Here is an 18270-nt window from a genome sequence, read left to right as displayed (position 1 = left end):
AGCGGACTGCGCCTACAATGAGAGTCTGGTCAGAGATGAACGTGTTTTCCAGCATCGCATCACGAGGGATGAAGTCCCACTGACGTTTGTCCACAGCACACAGACACATCAGACGCGATGCCAGAACCTTATGGATGGTCCTTGCCAGCAATGAGCATACGGTGATGGGACGAAAGTCAGCAGGGGATGCTGGTGCACCCGTTTTGGGGAGTAAGGTCAGCATCTGTCTTCTTTTGGATTATTACATTTTTCTTGAAGTTTCATGGTATTTTTCCTGTCTCATAGATGTACAACAGGTAGAATAACTTTGTCATGGCATCCTATCCCAATCTCAATAATTCTTACAGACTTGTTTCAGCTTAGATTTTCAGTGCTCTGTCAAATTCTTCTCATCATTTTGTACCTCACAATGTATTCATCCCTTTCTGTAGCATTACTTTCAAGTTCATTTCCCTTGTACAACCCATCTGTATCTTCCTTCTGCATTTCACTTCTTTGTTTAGTACTGGCTTTCCACCTGAGCTCCTGAAATTTATACTGCTGCCTCTCTTTTCTCCATATGCCCCTTCAATTCTCCTATAGCTGGCACCTATCCTCCCTAGCCATGCTTGCTTCCACAGCCTTTCATTTATCCTCTAGCCATACCTTCTTGGCACTTTACACTGTCAGTCACTCAGTTTTTGGAGGTCTTTACTCCTTTTTGCCGTCTTCATTTGCTGCATTTTTATACTTTCTCCTTCCATCAATTAAACTCAATGGCTTATGTTTTATCTGAGGTTTCCGACTGGGCGTTCTCTTTTAGTCTATCTGATCCTGTCTTCACATATTTCATTACTCAAAGCTACACATTCATCTTCTATTGTAATGCTTTCCCCTAACTCAGACAACTGTAGCCTAATGTATCCCTGGAAACATTCAACAAAATTTCTTTCTTTCAAATTTACCCAGATCCTATCTGCTTCACTACTTACCTTTCTGCAATTTCTTCAGATACAGCCTGCAGTTCATAACCAATAAATTATGGTCAGAGTCCAATTTGACACTGGAAATGTTTTACAGTTTAAAATCAGCTTTCCAAATCTCTGTCTTCTATTGTATAATAAATCTGAAATCTACCAGTGCTTCCCGGTCTCTTCTGCGTATACAATCTTCTAAACTTAATACAAACAAAGATTAAATTATGACCCTTGCAAAATTCAACAAGCAGCTTCCTCTTTCGACCCCCCCCCCCCCCCCCCCCCAATTTCCCCTCCCTCTCCCTCACCCAATACATGTCCTCCTCCTAGTTGTCTTCCTCTTCCTTCTCCTACAATCAAACTCCACCCTCCCATCAAAATTAATTTTTATCTCCCTTAAATATCTGCTCTCATATAGTCTTCATATCTGGAGCTACTTGGCGTATAAACTTGTACTACTATATCTAACTTGGCTATGACAATGCATTCACTATGCTGTAGTAGCTTATCTGCATTCCTATTTTCTTACTCATTCTTAGACCTAATCATGCATTATGCTCATTTGATTTTGTACTTTTATTTCTATACTCAGCAGACCACATGTTGTGTTCTTACCGCTACTGCCCTTCACTGGTTGCCACTATAACTTCAACCTATCTATTTACCTTTTCAAATTCTCTAACCCACCTACCCAATTAAGGGATCTAAGATTCCATACTCAGACGTACACAATGCCAGTTTTGTTTTTTCTGATCAAGACATTCTCCTGAATACTCCCAACCTAATTAACTGAGTGGGGAATTATTTTACCTCAAGAATATTTTACCCTAAGGGAATAGGATCGTCAGTAAGCCACACAATACAGCTGCATGTAATTGGGAAAAATCATGTCTATTATTTCCCCTTGCTTTCAGTTGTTCATGGTACCAAGCAGCAAGACCATGTTGGCTACTATTAAAGAGCCAAATCAGTTAATCAACCAGCCTGTTGCCACTGCAAATACTGAAAAGACTAGTTCAGGAACTGTAGGTTTTTCTGGACTCTCCAAAGATACTCTTGTGTTGTGGGTGCACCTTTAGTATGGATAAGTAATGGTTGAAGCAAGCAAGCCACACTGCTTCGGCAAGGGCAATGGTTTATGGTTGGGTGACAACTTGAGAAAAGTGAGAACAATACAGAAAGAGAATGTTTGTGAAGCATCTTGTCTTGAGAGAATATAAATTGTCATAGGTTTAATTTCTGACTAGATGCCATCATTTGCTCCAAACATACCTTCACATATGAACACATTTCACTACTACTAATTATTATTATTATTATTATCATTATTATTATTATTATTATTATTACAGTAATAATCCTGAATTATTATCTGTCCACAAAATAGTGTCTGGGGAGTAAACGTTAAGTTTCCTGATAAGACATTTATAAGTTCCACACCTAATACTTCAATTCTATCATTAAGTTGATGCCTTCAGTGTGAAGACTGGTTTGGTGCATATCATCATGGGGCCTATCCTTCATAAGCCTCTTCATCTCTTTTCACTTTTCTGTTAACATTCCACTATCATAGAATGCTACACTCCACACAAGCACACCTTTAGAAGAGACTTCCTAACACTAACTCATATTCACTGTTAACATCTTTCTCTTTCTCGTAAATGAGAAGGAAAGTTGCTACTCACCATATAGTGAAGATGCTGAGTTGCCGATAGGCACAACAAAAAGACTCTCACAATTATAGCTTTTGGCCGTTAAGGCCTTTGTCAATAAAAGACAGACACAAGTATATGTGATGCGCGCGTGGGCTCCCCCCCCCCCTTCCTCCCCGCCCCACACACATATATATTCCATCCTGGATTTTCTGATGTTAGATCTTCCTCACAAATACTTTTCTTGCTATTGACAGTCAACATTTTACATCATTTCTGCTTCAGATATTGTCACTTATTTTGCTGTTCAAATAGTAAAACTCATCTCCTCCTTTTTAGTGTCTCATTTTCATTAACATAGTTAAATTTCATCACTCAGTGACTATATTTTCAGGTAGTTAAGAATGGTTACCAGTTTATGAAAATTTAGTGACTTCATATGAACTTTTTCCCTGAATTTATTCACCTACATTTTTGTAAAAAACATATACTGTTATCTTAAAACACAATTCTACAATATGGAATACTGCTTCAGACATACTTCTGGTCTACTGAATATTATAAGTGTTTATACAAGCCTTTTTTCAGAATTGTAACTATTATCACTTAAAATATTTGGAAGCCAACATTTAAAATATTGGTTAAAAATACAGCATATATGCCTAATTTATCGATATCTAGTCCTGTATAATCCATGAAGATTTTGAAGTACAGTTTCTAGCACCGGTGGCCTCATCACAACCTTCATTCATTGCACTCCATCATAGAGTTATTTCAAATAGTGTAAGATATCAACAATTATGGAAAGAGCTGCTGGCATTTTTTACACACTCAGTTTAAGTACCATCACTGCCAATATTTAAAGCAATAACATTATAATGATATACTTAATCAAGTAAGTCTTCAGGATGTTCATACGTAACTGCAGATACAATCATGAATTCACAATTTCACTGACTGCTTTTTCAGTTATTAGGAATGATTCATCAGGTTTTGGAAACAGGTGTCAAAAACATTACCAAAAACGAACAAGCTATGGGGATAAATGGTAAATGGCATCAATGTGAACATATGAAATGTTGTGTGTGGCATCCTAAAATCATATTATAAGTAATGTAATGCAGTCCATTATAATGAAAATGGAGTCAAAGATATTCTAAAACTCATCCAATGTTGTTAGCAGTAATAGTATATACACAGTGTTTCTGGTTTTTTTTTTTTCTTCTGTGAAATTTGGTTGACATGTCATAAGCACTGCACCATATAAGGCACCAGCTAAATAGCAGGAAATATTTCTGAACTATTCAGATGGGCATCCTAGTTTCTCAACTTTCTTTACTTTCTGGAAGTGTATTAGACCTCATATAAATATCAATTTTGTCATCAAGAGTGGATGTACCTTGAAATCCCTTTTCAGTTCCATGACCACTTTGTGACATGTGATGCAATGTGGAAGGATTCAGTAAGATTAATGTTAACACATTTGCTGTGCTACAGAGTACCAACCAAATAATCCAAGTGTTCTGATTAAAATTTAAATTGCTTCCCTTTCTCACAATAAATTAAAAAAAAAAAAACAAAGTGCTGAGATTTTAGTCATAAAGTTTCACAATTTTCTGTCAGCATTAAACTAAATGGTGGAGAAAATTCTTGTGATGAAAAATACATTATGTAACAAAGTTATTTACTTCACAAATACAAAGAAACACATAGCATACAAAATTATTTACATGTTTCTGAAACACCAAACTTCAGAGTATATTTATTCACATGTCTCTCCCTCTCTCTCTCTCTCTCTCTCTCTCTCTCTCTCTGACATCTCATTCTAAAAGCTAAATATTTCACAGTTCATATTTGTTTCTGAGGTTAGCTGCTTCTTCTGCAGTGCATTCCTTATTTGTCTCACACGAGACCAGCAGTTTCTCCAATCCTGTCAGAATAAGACACTATTAAAAACTGTTTGTCATAACTCAAGACACACTTCTTAAATGTAAGGCATTCACAAGTTTCAATATTAACACTTTGCTGTCCACACATTTCGTACAAATTTATTTGCTTGGCGCCGGCAGCACAAATTCGGATTACAAGTTGTTAAGTTTTACTAAACTCATCGTCAATCCTCATAATTTCTCAACCCTGTTCCTCTAGTTTTATGAAATTTTGCCGATATACATATGTAAATAAACACAAAATTTGTTTTTCTCCATAAATTTGTTTATTTGCATTGTCTTTGGTACTTAGTATTTCTCTTTCTTGTGAATGCAGCAAATAGTCTCCAAGATGTAACACAACTCCACAAGACTTTCACATTATGTTTGTTGTTGTTCTTTTTTGTTTTTGGAACATACATGGCAGTTTCTTCATTTTCGTTTATTCGTTTCGGAAATAAGTATTAGTTGGTGTTGCTTTATGTGACCAGAAAGTCTGTCAGCCAGATCATGATGAGACGTTAGCGATGTAGTGGCAACCTCCAAGTTTTCCTCAGAAGCAGGTACATGGTCTTTTATCCGCTTATCAGACACTTTCAATAAAAAATTGTGAAATTTGAGACTCTTGTGTTCTGTATTGAAATATTGGCATGTACGGAATGCGTTAAATAATGTGCAATTAAAGAGGTACATACAAACCTTTTTTGACCATTTTATTAGCTTCTGTGTATAGGGTAATAAATCAAATATTGGTTTGCCCAATCCGCTCCTTTCATGTATTTGCTGTAGTCTAATCACTGTCAGGTGTTTTTTTTTAATTGTGTAATTAGTTTTTCTTTGTTTTCTTTGAGTGTCAAAGTGGCATTATGTATTGTAGAGATCATTCATATCGTTTTAGTTTTCGGAGTTCTCCATACCTGTGCGAGTACTTCACCTTTCCGTTGATAAGCTTCAAACACATTGGCTTTTGCGTGCTTTAATTTTTCCGGAAACCTTCTGTTTTGCCGTATCATTCCACAAACTTGAATTTTCTTTCCAAGTAACTTCTCTACAAGTTCTACACCATTATAATAATTATCCATGTAGAGGTGATGCCACTTTCCATAATAAGGTGTCAATAGTTCCATCACTATTTTTGCTAAAGGCTGTCCAGCACCAGAATATATCTTGGAATGAGGAAATGTATCATGTAATCGAATCACACAGCATTCAAATGAGTATGCCATATTTCGTAATTTTTGACAGATTGTACACATTAAAATTTAACCGTCCATGCCATGGTATCGTTCCTTCACCAATTGAGGTGTTTTGACTTAGATTAAAAGTTTCTTTAAACTTTTTGGAAAAATAATTAATTATGAACTGCACTTTGAAGAGCTGGTTGGCATTATCTGATTTATTATTGTGTCAGAAAAATATAAAAATGATAATATTTGTCTGAATCGGCTGTGGGACATCATTTTGCGAAATATCGGTGTGTCTACCAACGGATCCGTTGACCAATAATCATCGATCCTTGCTTTTTTTACAAATTCCCAGAAGGACAGCAAGCCCAAACCATTTTCTAAGTTTGGGTCCCGTAATGTTGACATATTTGGCATTTTTTTTATCCAGTTTCCTTCTATTGCAATTTCAACTGTAGTACTTAATGGTTTTGTTGCTAATATACTCAAATAGATCATTCCAAATATATAATTCTACAATAGCCTCAACGCTCTGTGTATCTTTGGGAATATGTTTGGACCCGGAGATCCTTCAAATGTATTATTGGTCATCGATAAATAAAACTCTGACCACTGTGCACTGTCTTCTTTGTCTGTTTCATCCGAATCAGTTGGCAACCTTAGCATTCGCCGAATTCTTCTTGAACTTATTTCACTATCTTCCAATGGTTCTGATTCACTTTTATTTTTTTGATATCTAATGTCTTCTTCCTAACCGGCCAAGTCGTCTGGAACGTCAGACAAGACATCCGCACATTCATCGTAAATAATCATATTGTCTCTTTCATCTGCCATGATGAAAGGGCACATGTACTTATAAAAACAGAAAACTTGTTGACATGTGTAACTTATTGTTACCTAAACAAAACACCAACAGAATGAGAAAGATACTAAAGTGCTGATGCTGGCCACTGCATGATGCTATGCTCACGACACCACTGTGGTGTCACTGGCTGCTGACCACCATTTTGCGCATGACAACACTGTGGTATCGCCGGCCTTTGACTGCTATTTCGCGCGCAACACCACATGCGACGGCATAGTGTTAACATTACTAAATGTGTGGCAGTGATCAAAGTTAAATAAAATAGTCTGAATTTTGCTGCATTGGTTGGATTAAAATAACCCTCTATTTCACACTTACTACTGTACTGTAGTAACTGGGAAGACATTTTCAGATGATTTTCTGAAACATATTTGTATTTAACCCAACCCACAGACAAACAGCAAGGGATTCCATAGTTGAACGACTACAAATATTTTTGAAGCATCTCATTCTGGAGAAATGGATTTGCCGGTAATACTATCTCCTTGTGCAGACAATAGGAAAACTTTCAAACATTCTGCAAGTATGTAATATAGTTTATTTTCCAACATATGTCCCTTATTTAGTGAAATTAATATAAAATAAAGACACCTAAGAGTTTGCAATCACGGAAGTTAAATCAAGTGAACAATTTTAACTTGGACACAAAAATAAAAATTCTTGTCAGAAAATGGAAATTATGATGAAGCCCAAATTTATTTCTCACGTGATACTTTTTTTTCATTAAAAAAAAAAGAAAGAGCAACATCTAATTTCCTTTCAAAGGAATTACTTAGAAGATTAATTTTCTTGTAGTTAGATAATTTGTCTTCAAGGTACATGGGATAACTGCAAATGAGGGGAGCGCCAAACATATACACATATGACCAGAATATATGAACAAGGCAATGAGAAATCTTAAGTTATGAATTTTTCAGTAAGAACAATTAAGTTCTCTGTTGTGCAGATGAATTAACTGCCAATTTTATAATCATAATAGGTGCTATCATTAAGTAAGTTATCAGTCACAGGTGTGACAACTTGCCATAAGGCACTCTATGTGTGAGTATAAAGAATGTAATATAATATAATCCCTTTTTTTGCAATTATATGAGCTTCACAAAAAGAAAAGTTTGAAAGCACATAAGCCACAACTATATCACAAGAATAATAAAAAGATTTAGTATAAATGTTTGGGTTGGAGAGGTGGGTGGGGAGAGGAGGGGATGATGAGTCAGTTACACTCAAAACATATTATATTTTTCTCCCTGACAGTTTATGCATATGGACAGACTTAACACAGAACCTTAAAGCAGAAGCCACATTCATATTATTACTAGGAAAAAGAAAATGCAGACAGGTCAGCTGGTGAACAAACATTTGCCCTTGTAACAATACAAAGCACATACAGTTAAAATGTGACAGAAGTGCAAATCGTAGGCAGTACACACACACTGGTGGCGTTTCCACTGGAGGATGGAGAGTAATGTCCTACCCTGAGGTACATTAACTTTACTTCACTTGACTCAGCGAGCAGGACAATGATTGTCACAGCTCGATCATTACCTCCACAGACCACACATAGTTCCTTACTGTGAGCCACCCTTTCTCCCCCTGATGCTGAGTCTCAAAACAAAAATGACTGCATGAAGGCTGATAGCACCTTGTGTCACAGTATTTTCCATGAAGACATCTTTAGGTGCTTCATCTGTAGCTTTATTTCCCTGAATTTTTAAAAACACGTTGTGGCTAGTGCAACAACTAATTATGTGACTTGCTTTGAATCAGAAGAGATTATCTCTGATTTCCAGTAGTTATCTGAAGTGGTAAAGATAGCCACTTGTGTTTGTAAGACAAAGGCGGACTCACCATATTTAGTGTTATCAACAGGACTGATAGGAGACTATTGGTACAGAGCCGAGTGGGATCTGAATCAAGAGACTCAGACAGTTCTGCAATAATGTAGCCTGCAGATTTCTTGCTTTGCATCATAGGGTGGAGAGGTGTCAGGATAAGCTTAATTGATCAGGAGTCCACTTCACACAGCTACATGGATAGCAGTTTTGAGTCTCAGTCGGGCTTTCAGTTTTAATCATTAAGGAAGTTTCAATAATATACCCCCTGACCAACTAGAGCTACTGACGACTCCAACCTCAGTTAAGAACAATAAAACAGTTATACACGAAGTTACTAGCTTCTGTTTCGAGTGAATCCCAAATGGCCTTGTTGCTCATGGTCTATTTATGAACAGTCCCTCCACTGTAGGGTGAAGAATAATATAGAATACTTGTCACTGTTGGTCTGATAGAAAATTATAGATGCATAATCATTGGTGGGCTGTTGTGTAACTTTGTGAATCACTCGATACCTGTTTTCTGACGTACCGTATGAAGCAAGAACGTAAAGTCAAGTGAAAGAATAATTAACATATAACAGTCTAATTCACAAGCCGAGAAATTATTTTTTTGCAGTGGAAATAATTAAAAACATAATAATAATAATAATAATAATAATAATATATGGTTCACTGTTTTAAAATTAGTATTTTTTCTACTGTGACAAAAACAAGCAGTTAAAAAACATATATGTGAACAAATTATGACTCAGATTTACTGAGTAAATGTGGTCAAGTTTTAAAGTCCAAAAACAGTAGAAATGAATGTAACAGAAATGTAAGATATAACAATATTATGAAAAGGACAGTTGCTACTCACTATGCAGCGGAGATGCTGAGTTGCAGATAGGCAGTAAACAGTGTGTCAGAAAATGAGCTTTTGGCCAACATTTTTGTCATGCAACCATTGTGCTGCACTCTACGTGGGCATGACAACCAACAAGCTGTCTGTCGCATGAATGGCCACCGACAAACTGTAGCCAATACACAACTGGACCACCCAATTGCTGAGCACACCAGCCAACACTATGTTCTTCATTTCAATGACAGCTTCACAGCTTGTGCCATCTGCATCTTTCCACCAACACCAGCTTTTCTGAACTGCACGGGTGCGAACTCTCCCTGTGAATTCTCCCTGCGATATATCCTACGTTCCTGTAAGCCTCCTGGTCTCAACCTTCATTAGTCTTTGTCCTTACTCTCTAGCCCCTTCCCTATTCCCATTCCAGCACTACACAGTCCTCTAGTCCACCAATGCACCCACAGTCTTTTTACCTCACTCCTTTTCTGCTAAGCTCCCCCACCTTCCATCTAACCTCCCAACTGCACCCAGCTGTCCAACCCTCTCTCCACCTTGTACGCTATCACAAGCAGCGCTTTACTGTCCCTCATCCCCCTACCCTGCTATCCCTCCACCTCGCAGCCCCAGGCTCCTCCTCACACCCACCACCCAGTTGGGGCTGATCCTAATTCCCCTACATTTTGTCTGCACCCCATGTTCTTTCACTAATAACTTTAAAACACTGAGTGTTTTGAGATAGCACGCACTTAGATGCTTCAGTTGTGGCAATAAACTCAGCACATCATTGAAAATTAGGCCCAGAAACTTAAAACATAATTACAGATTTTGAATCTTGGTTGATCTCCAAGAAAATCATCATTAATGGACACTTGGCTATGACAAAGTTGTGCCAAACAACTGTATATGGTCTTTTCCGAAGGTTGAAAAAATTTATACTAAGCAATTCAAGGTACTGTTGTTGAGTAAGAACTACAAACAAACTACTTTGCCACTTTCTGAGCTTCCACTACTTCAACAATACCAAACAGTAAAACAAAACTAATGCCACCTCTCAAAAATGCCGTGTAGTAGTTGTTAGTAGAAACTTTACACGACAATACCATTAGTCAGGTCTGAGAGTACCGTATTCCAACAATATAGCAACAGTTGGATGCTCCCACAGTCTACTATGTTTCTAATATGACATGAATTTGCAATAATTGTAATGCAGTCAAACAGCCACACAAAGATATCATTTTCAACAAATATTCACTACTCTTTCTGATGGGTTAATGTGATCTGTCAGAAAGTATTATCTCCTAGAATATGGAAACCTATAAAATAAAGGAAGAAAAAGAAAGAAAAATCGATAAGAGGGGATGTGAAGATAAAAAAAATTTACAGCTCACTAGAAATACCTCAAGCTAAGTGGCATTCTAATGCTTCCTATTCAGTCACTTGTAACAGAGTACATTAATTTTAGATGACATATTAACTACTGAAAAATTCTCAAGCACACTATTACATCACCTCAACAGGACCTTAATGGTAAATTACATTTTTTGTTACAATGAAAGCCATCCCATATGGAGTTTTGAGATTATCGGTGAAAAAGGTATGTATACATACCTGATTTATCATTCTTTGATAGGAACATTGTCAGAGCTCCAAATCTTTTCACTTCTGACAGCCCTTTAAGGTAAGGGTACACAGCAGCTTTGTGTTGAAGAAAATCTTCTACCAGTGTTGTTATTATCTCGCTCAACATATTGCTCTCCATTGACTCACGGAAAATACTGGGTATTTTGTCACCAGGAATTTGCTGTGAGACAATTCACAAATGTCATCAGAGCATGACATCTTGTTGCGTACACACACACACACACACACACACACACACACACACACACACACACACGACAGGGAGAGGGAGAGAGAATATTTTACCAAAAAAACAAAACAAAATGCTAATGGTGAAGCACTGAATGATGTTATACTGCATAGCATCCCATTACCTACTCCACAGCCTAAAAAACCAAACTCTTTGCTTTTATGTCATGCCTATTTAGTATACATTTGTTTTGTTATACAGCTAATTTTTTGGTTATAGTGGTGAAATTAATGCCTGAAATGCTTTCCTTTAAGGTGTAATTTGACCTCAGGACAATTGTGTTACAGTGGTAAATATTAAACTACATTTGTCCCTGTTCAATATTTTTTGTTTTGTTTATCTTTTCCTCTTCTTATTTGCTTGATAGTCCCCTTCTCCTGATTACCTTTTAAAATTAACTTCTCATGTTTCACTCCACATTCATCTTTTATTTTGATGCAGTTTCTTAATTCACATAGTACTGAGATTTCAGTTTACTCTCTTGCAATCTGATACTCCTCATACTTGGAAGGGGTGTTTTGCTATGTCACTTAACTACTCTCTCACTGTTTGAGTGACTGATATGTTATCATAGCATGCATAATGATGACTGATGAACTTCGTGGAACTATATTTTATTACAATTTTAATAATGCATTGGTTATCATCACACAGCAAATGTTTCTATTAATCACTTCTTTCTGTTCGGTAGTCCCCTTCCTGTGGGCCACTAACCTTCATTATCTAATAAACAATCTGTTATGAATGCTCAATTTGATATTTCTAATTCAAATTTACCGGGGGCTGGAAAACATCTTTGAAAGGGAGTAAATATAAGCACAGTGTGATTACAATGTAGTAACATTCACACTTTAATCACACAAAGTCCAAGTGTTTAAAAATATACAATGTCTACAGCACATCTTGTACTTACAATGTTGGGTTCGGGTTAACTGAAGCTTTCGATACCATTCTGGCACCTCTCAACCTACCTGTTACCCTTCAACCTAACCTGGGCCTCAGGCTACACTATAGATTAGAATGCAAGGGCACAAACCCTAAGATTCTTTTGTACAAGGTGTACAAGGTGTACAACTTTGCTTCCGCCGTTTGCCGATAGGTGGCGCCAACGGTAAGTAGCAGTCGAAAGAAACAGATCGCAGACATCAGGCAGTTAGCTTGGATCTCGGTTAATATAACCTCATTCAAACATTAGTCGATTTGTGTCTACAAAAGTTGTTCTTGATTGAAAATGTCAGTTTACAAGCCTAATTCTCGTCATTTGTGGGAGGTGTTGCTGTTTTGTTTCAATATGAAGAAAACAGCAGCTGAGTCTCATCGAATGCTCTCAAGTATGTATGGTAAGGACGCTATTAGTGAAAGAATGTGTTGCGAGTGGTTTCAACACTTCAAGAACGGTGATTTTAATGTCGTTGACTGGCATAGTGATGGAAGAGAGAATGTTTTTGAAGATGCAGAGTTGGAGACACTGCTGAGTGAAGACTGGCGTCAAACTCAAGAAGAATTGGCACAATTAGTGGGAGTGACACGGCAAGCCATTTCAAAACATCTCAAGGCTATGATCATGATTCAGAAAGAAGGGACTTGGGTCCCGTATGAGCTGAAACCAAGAGATGTTGAACGGTGTGTGTGTGCGTGTGTGTGTGTGTGTGTGTGTGTGTGAACAGTTGCTTCAGAGGCACCGTATGAGCTGAAACCAAGAGATGTTGAACGGTGTGTGTGTGTGTGTGTGTGTGTGTGTGTGTGTGTGTTTGTGTGAACAGTTGCTTCAGAGGCAAAAAGGGAAGGGATTTCTGCATTGTATTGTGAGCGGGGACGAAAAATGGGTTCATTATGATAACCCTAAATGCAAAAAATCATGGGGATATCTCAGCCATGATTCCACGTTGACGGCCAAACCGAATATTCACAGCTCCAAGATCACGCTTTGCATTTGATGGGATCAGCTCGGCGTCACGTATATGAAGTGTTAAAACCAATGAAACAATCACAGGTGCTCGTTATCGAACACAATTAATGGATTCCTCGACTTGCGCCATAGGGTGGTGGGGTTTCGGGTTCCGCTGGATAGGTCAGGAGTCCACTACACGCAACAAGCGGCTACACGGGTAGCAGGGGTTGTGTGGCGTGGGCTGGGCGGTTTTTTAGGTTAGATGGCCTTGGGCAAGTACAGAAAGGGCAACAGCCTCAACGGGTGCGGGGCAAAGTCAGGACATGCGGGGACCAAGCAGCAATCGGTATTGTAATTGTCAACTGTCGAAGCTGCGTTGGTAAAGTACCGGAACTTCAAGCGCTGATAGAAAGCACCGAAGCTGAAATCGTTATAGGTACAGAAAGCTGGCTTAAGCCAGAGATAAATTCTGCCGAAATTTTTACAAAGGTACAGACGGTGTTTAGAAAGGATAGATTGCATGTAACCGGTGGTGGAGTGTTCATCGCTGTTAGTAGTAGTTTATCCTGTAGTGAAGTAGAAGTGGATAGTTCCTGTGAATTATTATGGGTGGAGGTTACACTAAACAACCGAACTAGGTTAATAGTTGGCTCCTTTTACCGACCTCCCGACTCAGCAGCATTAGTGGCAGAACAACTGAGAGAAAATTTGGAATACATTTCACATAAATTTTCTCATCATGTTATAGTCTTAGGTGGAGATTTCAATTTACCGGATATAGACTGGGACACTCAGATGTTTAGGACGGGTGGTAGGGACAGAGCATCGAGTGACATTATACTGAGTGCACTATCCGAAAATTACCTCGAGCAATTAAACAGAGAACCGACTCGTGGAGATAACATATTGGACCTACTGATAACAAACAGACCCGAACTTTTCGAATCTGTATGTACAGAACAGGGAATCAGTGATCATAAGGCCGTTGCAGCATCCCTGAATATGGAAGTTAATAGGAATATAAAAAAAGGGAGGAAGGTTTATCTGTTTAGCAAGAGTAATAGAAGGCAGATTTCAGACTACCTAACAGATCAAAACGAAAATTTCTGTTCCGACACTGACAATGTTGAGTGTTTATGGAAAAAGTTCAAGGCAATCGTAAAATGCGTTTTAGACAGGTACGTGCCGAGTAAAACTGTGAGGGACGGGAAAAACCCACCGTGGTACAACAACAAAGTTAGGAAACTACTGCGAAAGCAAAGAGAGCTCCACTCCAAGTTTAAATGCAGCCAAAACCTCTCAGACAAACAGAAGCTAAACGATGTCAAAGTTAGCGTAAGGAGGGCTATGCGTGAAGCGTTCATTGAATTCGAAAGTAAAATTCTATGTACCGACTTGACAGAAAATCCTAGGAAGTTCTGGTCTTACGTTAAATCAGTAAGTGGCTCGAAACAGCATATCCAGACACTCCAGGATGATGATGGCATTGAAACAGAGGATGACACGCGTAAAAATGAAATACTAAACACCTTTTTCCAAAGCTGTTTCACAGAGGAAGACCGCACTGCAGTTCCTTCTCTAAATCCTCGCACAAACGAAAAAATGGCTGACATCGAAATAAGTGTCCAAGGAATAGAAAAGCAACTGGAATCACTCAATAGAGGAAAGTCCACTGGACCTGACGGGATACCAATTCGATTCTACACAGAGTACGCGAAAGAACTTGCCCCCCTTCTAACAGCCGTGTACCGCAAGTCTCTAGAGGAACGGAGGGTTCCAAATGATTGGAAAAGAGCACAGATAGTCCCAGTCTTCAAGAAGGGTCGTCGAGCAGATGCGCAAAACTATAGACCTATATCTCTTACGTCGATCTCTTGTAGAATTTTAGAACATGTTTTTTGCTCGCGTATCATGTCATTTCTGGAAACCCAGAATCTACTATGTAGGAATCAACATGGATTCCGGAAACAGCGATCGTGTGAGACCCAACTCGCCTTATTTGTTCATGAGACCCAGAAAATATTAGATACAGGCTCCCAGGTAGATGCTATTTTTCTTGACTTCCGGAAGGCGTTCGATACAGTTCCGCACTGTCGCCTGATAAACAAAGTAAGAGCCTACGGAATATCAGACCAGCTGTGTGGCTGGATTGAAGAGTTTTTAGCAAACAGAACACAGCATGTTGTTATCAATGGAGAGACGTCTACAGACGTTAAAGTAACCTCTGGCGTGCCACAGGGGAGTGTTATGGGACCATTGCTTTTCACAATATATATAAATGACCTAGTAGATAGTGTCGGAAGTTCCATGCGGCTTTTCGCGGATGATGCTGTAGTATACAGAGAAGTTGCTGCATTAGAAAATTGTAGCGAAATACAGGAAGATCTGCAGCGGATAGGCACTTGGTGCAGGGAGTGGCAACTGACCCTTAACATAGACAAATGTAATGTATTGCGAATACATAGAAAGAAGGATCCTTTATTGTATGATTATATGATAGCGGAACAAACACTGGTAGCAGTTACTTCTGTAAAATATCTGGGAGTATGCGTACGGAACGATTTGAAGTAGAATGATCATATAAAACTAATTGTTGGTAAGGCGGGTACCAGGTTGAGATTCATTGGGAGAGTGCTTAGAAAATGTAGTCCATCAACAAAGGAGGTGGCTTACAAAACACTCGTTCGACCTATACTTGAGTATTGCTCATCAGTGTGGGATCCGTACCAGGTCGGGTTGACGGAGGAGATAGAGAAGATCCAAAGAAGAGCGGCGCGTTTCGTCACTGGGTTATTTGGTAACTGTGATAGCGTGATAGCGGAGATGTTTAATAAACTCAAGTGGCAGACTCTGCAAGAGAGGCGCTCTGCATCGCGGTGTAGCTTGCTCGCCAGGTTTCGAGAGGGTGCGTTTCTGGATGAGGTATCGAATATATTGCTTCCCCCTACTTATACTTCCCGAGGAGATCACGAATGTAAAATTAGAGAGATTAGAGCGCGCACGGAGGCTTTCAGACAGTCGTTCTTCCCGCGAACCATACGCGACTGGAACAGGAAAGGGAGGTAATGACAGTGGCACGTAAAGTGCCCTCCGCCACACACCGTTGGGTGGCTTGCGGAGTATCAATGTAGATGTAGATGTAGATGTAGCATTAAAAGACAAATGACCGCAATACAGCGAGAGGCAAGATACAGTGATTTTGCAGCACAACAACGCTCGACCCCATGCTGCAAAAGAGGTAAAATTTATTTGGAAATGTTAAAACGGGAAGTCCTACCCCACCTGCCATATTCTCCAGACATTGCTCCCTCTGACTATCACCTGTTTAGATCAATGGTGCATGGCCTGGCTGACCAACATTTCCGATCTCATGAAGAAGTCACGAATCAGATCGATTCGTGGATCGCTTCAAAAGATGAACAGTTTTTTCAATGCAGGATTTGTACACTGCCAGAAAGATGGGAGAAAGTAGTGGCCAATGATGGAAAATACTTTGAATGATAAATGTGTAACCAATTTGTTTCATTAAAGCCTCATATGTTGGGGAAAAAAAATGGTGGAAGCAAAGTTGTACGCCTTGTATATAAAAGAAAAAAGCGAGTTGACACAAATTCATCACCAGATCCATGATACATTATTATTATTATTATTATTATTATTATTATTATTGATTCTGATAGAGGAAACTCCAAAATGCACAGTCTGAGTCACAGGGTGGTGTGACAGATCCAGTGGCAACTATGTGCTGAGTTCCACAACAGCTACAGGTTTCAGGTGCGAGTTATCAGATGAAGCCTCTGAATTAACAGTCTCAGAAAAAGTAATTGTGAGTGTCATGATGTAACAATAACTTTGATGGAAACTAATTTTCAGTTAGTGGTCCCCTGTGAGACAATGTGCTGAGCATAGTTATTTATGGAGATCTCTGTGTAAATCAAATAGTTCAAATGGCTCTGAGCACTATGGGACTTAACATCAGAGGTCATCAGTTCCCTAGAACTACTTAAACCTAACTAACCTAAGGACATCACACACATCCATGCCTGAGGCAGGATTCGAACTTGCGACCGTAGCAGTCTCGCGGTTCCGGACTGAAGCGCCTAGAACTGCACGGCCACCGCAGCCGCCTCTGTGTAAATCATCAAAAGTGATAACTAATTTAAGATGAAATGGAAATAAAATAACTGAGTGAGGTTTCAGAATGGAGGCATCAAGTCAGTTCAGTTTGTAAATGTAGTCAAACATGAACAAAAAAGTAAACCTTTGTACTGTGGGCCGTTACAATTAGGTCTCCACACAATCAAAAAAATAATACAAATAAAAAACAAACATCAGTGTCCTGTTCTCTTTCTGTTTGTACTCTTATCATCTCTACTTATTATCATCATTACTTCACAGGCAAAGTCGATGTCCAGTATTGATTGGTTCAACTGATTCCTGGGTACACAGAGTTATAGATATGAAAAAGAAAGAGAAAAAGAAGACCCATAATGCATACAACACCTAAAATTAAGTGAATTTGGTGTTTATCTTGTTCATAATCTTATCACCAAAAATGATACACCTTGAATATAAATTTATTCTTTCATTCCTACCATATGTCCAAGTCAACTCCCCCTCCACTACAGTTTCCACTACAGATTAGAATCTTCAATTATATGCTGCCAAACACTAAAAATCAGCCTGCATGAAACATACCTTCAAATAATGAAATCTTTGTCCTGGCCTCCTTTTAACTGTATTCCAGGCACTTATGAACTGCACAGATGATGCTGGAACAGGAGGAAGCTGCATGTCAGCTCCTTCATTCAAATCATCAGCTCTCTTTTGCGGATGCAGTTTCTCTTCTTGTATATTATCTTCGCCCCGGTTTTCAGTCCGAGGGATTGTATTCATGCAAGTATTGTCTTCACTAACAACCTGTGGTTCCTTTTTATCTTCGTTAAGACTATTAACAATTACTTCTTTTATTTCTATATGCTTAAGAGGTTTCTGAAAGAAAATCACATGCTTCAAATAACACAGACACAAACAGTTGACCATGAAAAGCAATTATATTCCCTTTATAAATTCACTTGACATATATTCCACCACAGAGCTTATGATGTATAGCAATAACAATTACCCACTATACTGAAATAAATCACAAGCAATAAATTAGAGCACACAGGGAATACATATCCATCAGTTACAAATTTGCAAATTTGTATTGTGGATTCGGTCTCGAGTAATGATCCCGTGTCATTCCT

General features: G+C 38.5%; 1 protein-coding gene across 3 annotated transcripts in view; it reads right to left on the bottom strand.

Annotated features, from left to right (window-relative positions):
- Positions 1-4275: 4275 nt before the first annotated feature.
- Positions 4276-18270, bottom strand: part of LOC124787665 (RNA polymerase II-associated protein 3) — a 114675-nt gene continuing 100680 nt past the window's right edge. For all 3 annotated transcript variants that reach the window (XM_047254479.1, XM_047254478.1, XM_047254480.1), the window contains 3 exons: positions 17720-18013; positions 10869-11061; positions 4276-4538 (listed from right to left, as the gene is read on the bottom strand). In XM_047254479.1, coding sequence (XP_047110435.1) covers positions 4450-4538; positions 10869-11061; positions 17720-18013 — 576 coding nt within the window. In that variant the 3' untranslated portion in view covers positions 4276-4449. The remainder of the gene's footprint in view (positions 4539-10868; positions 11062-17719; positions 18014-18270) is intronic.

Source organism: Schistocerca piceifrons, chromosome 3 (assembly GCF_021461385.2).
Source record: "Schistocerca piceifrons isolate TAMUIC-IGC-003096 chromosome 3, iqSchPice1.1, whole genome shotgun sequence".
NCBI classification, from domain to species: Eukaryota; Metazoa; Arthropoda; class Insecta; order Orthoptera; family Acrididae; genus Schistocerca; species Schistocerca piceifrons.
Note: the sequence above shows the minus strand (reverse complement) of the source record. Positions and strands in the feature narration are given on the sequence as shown.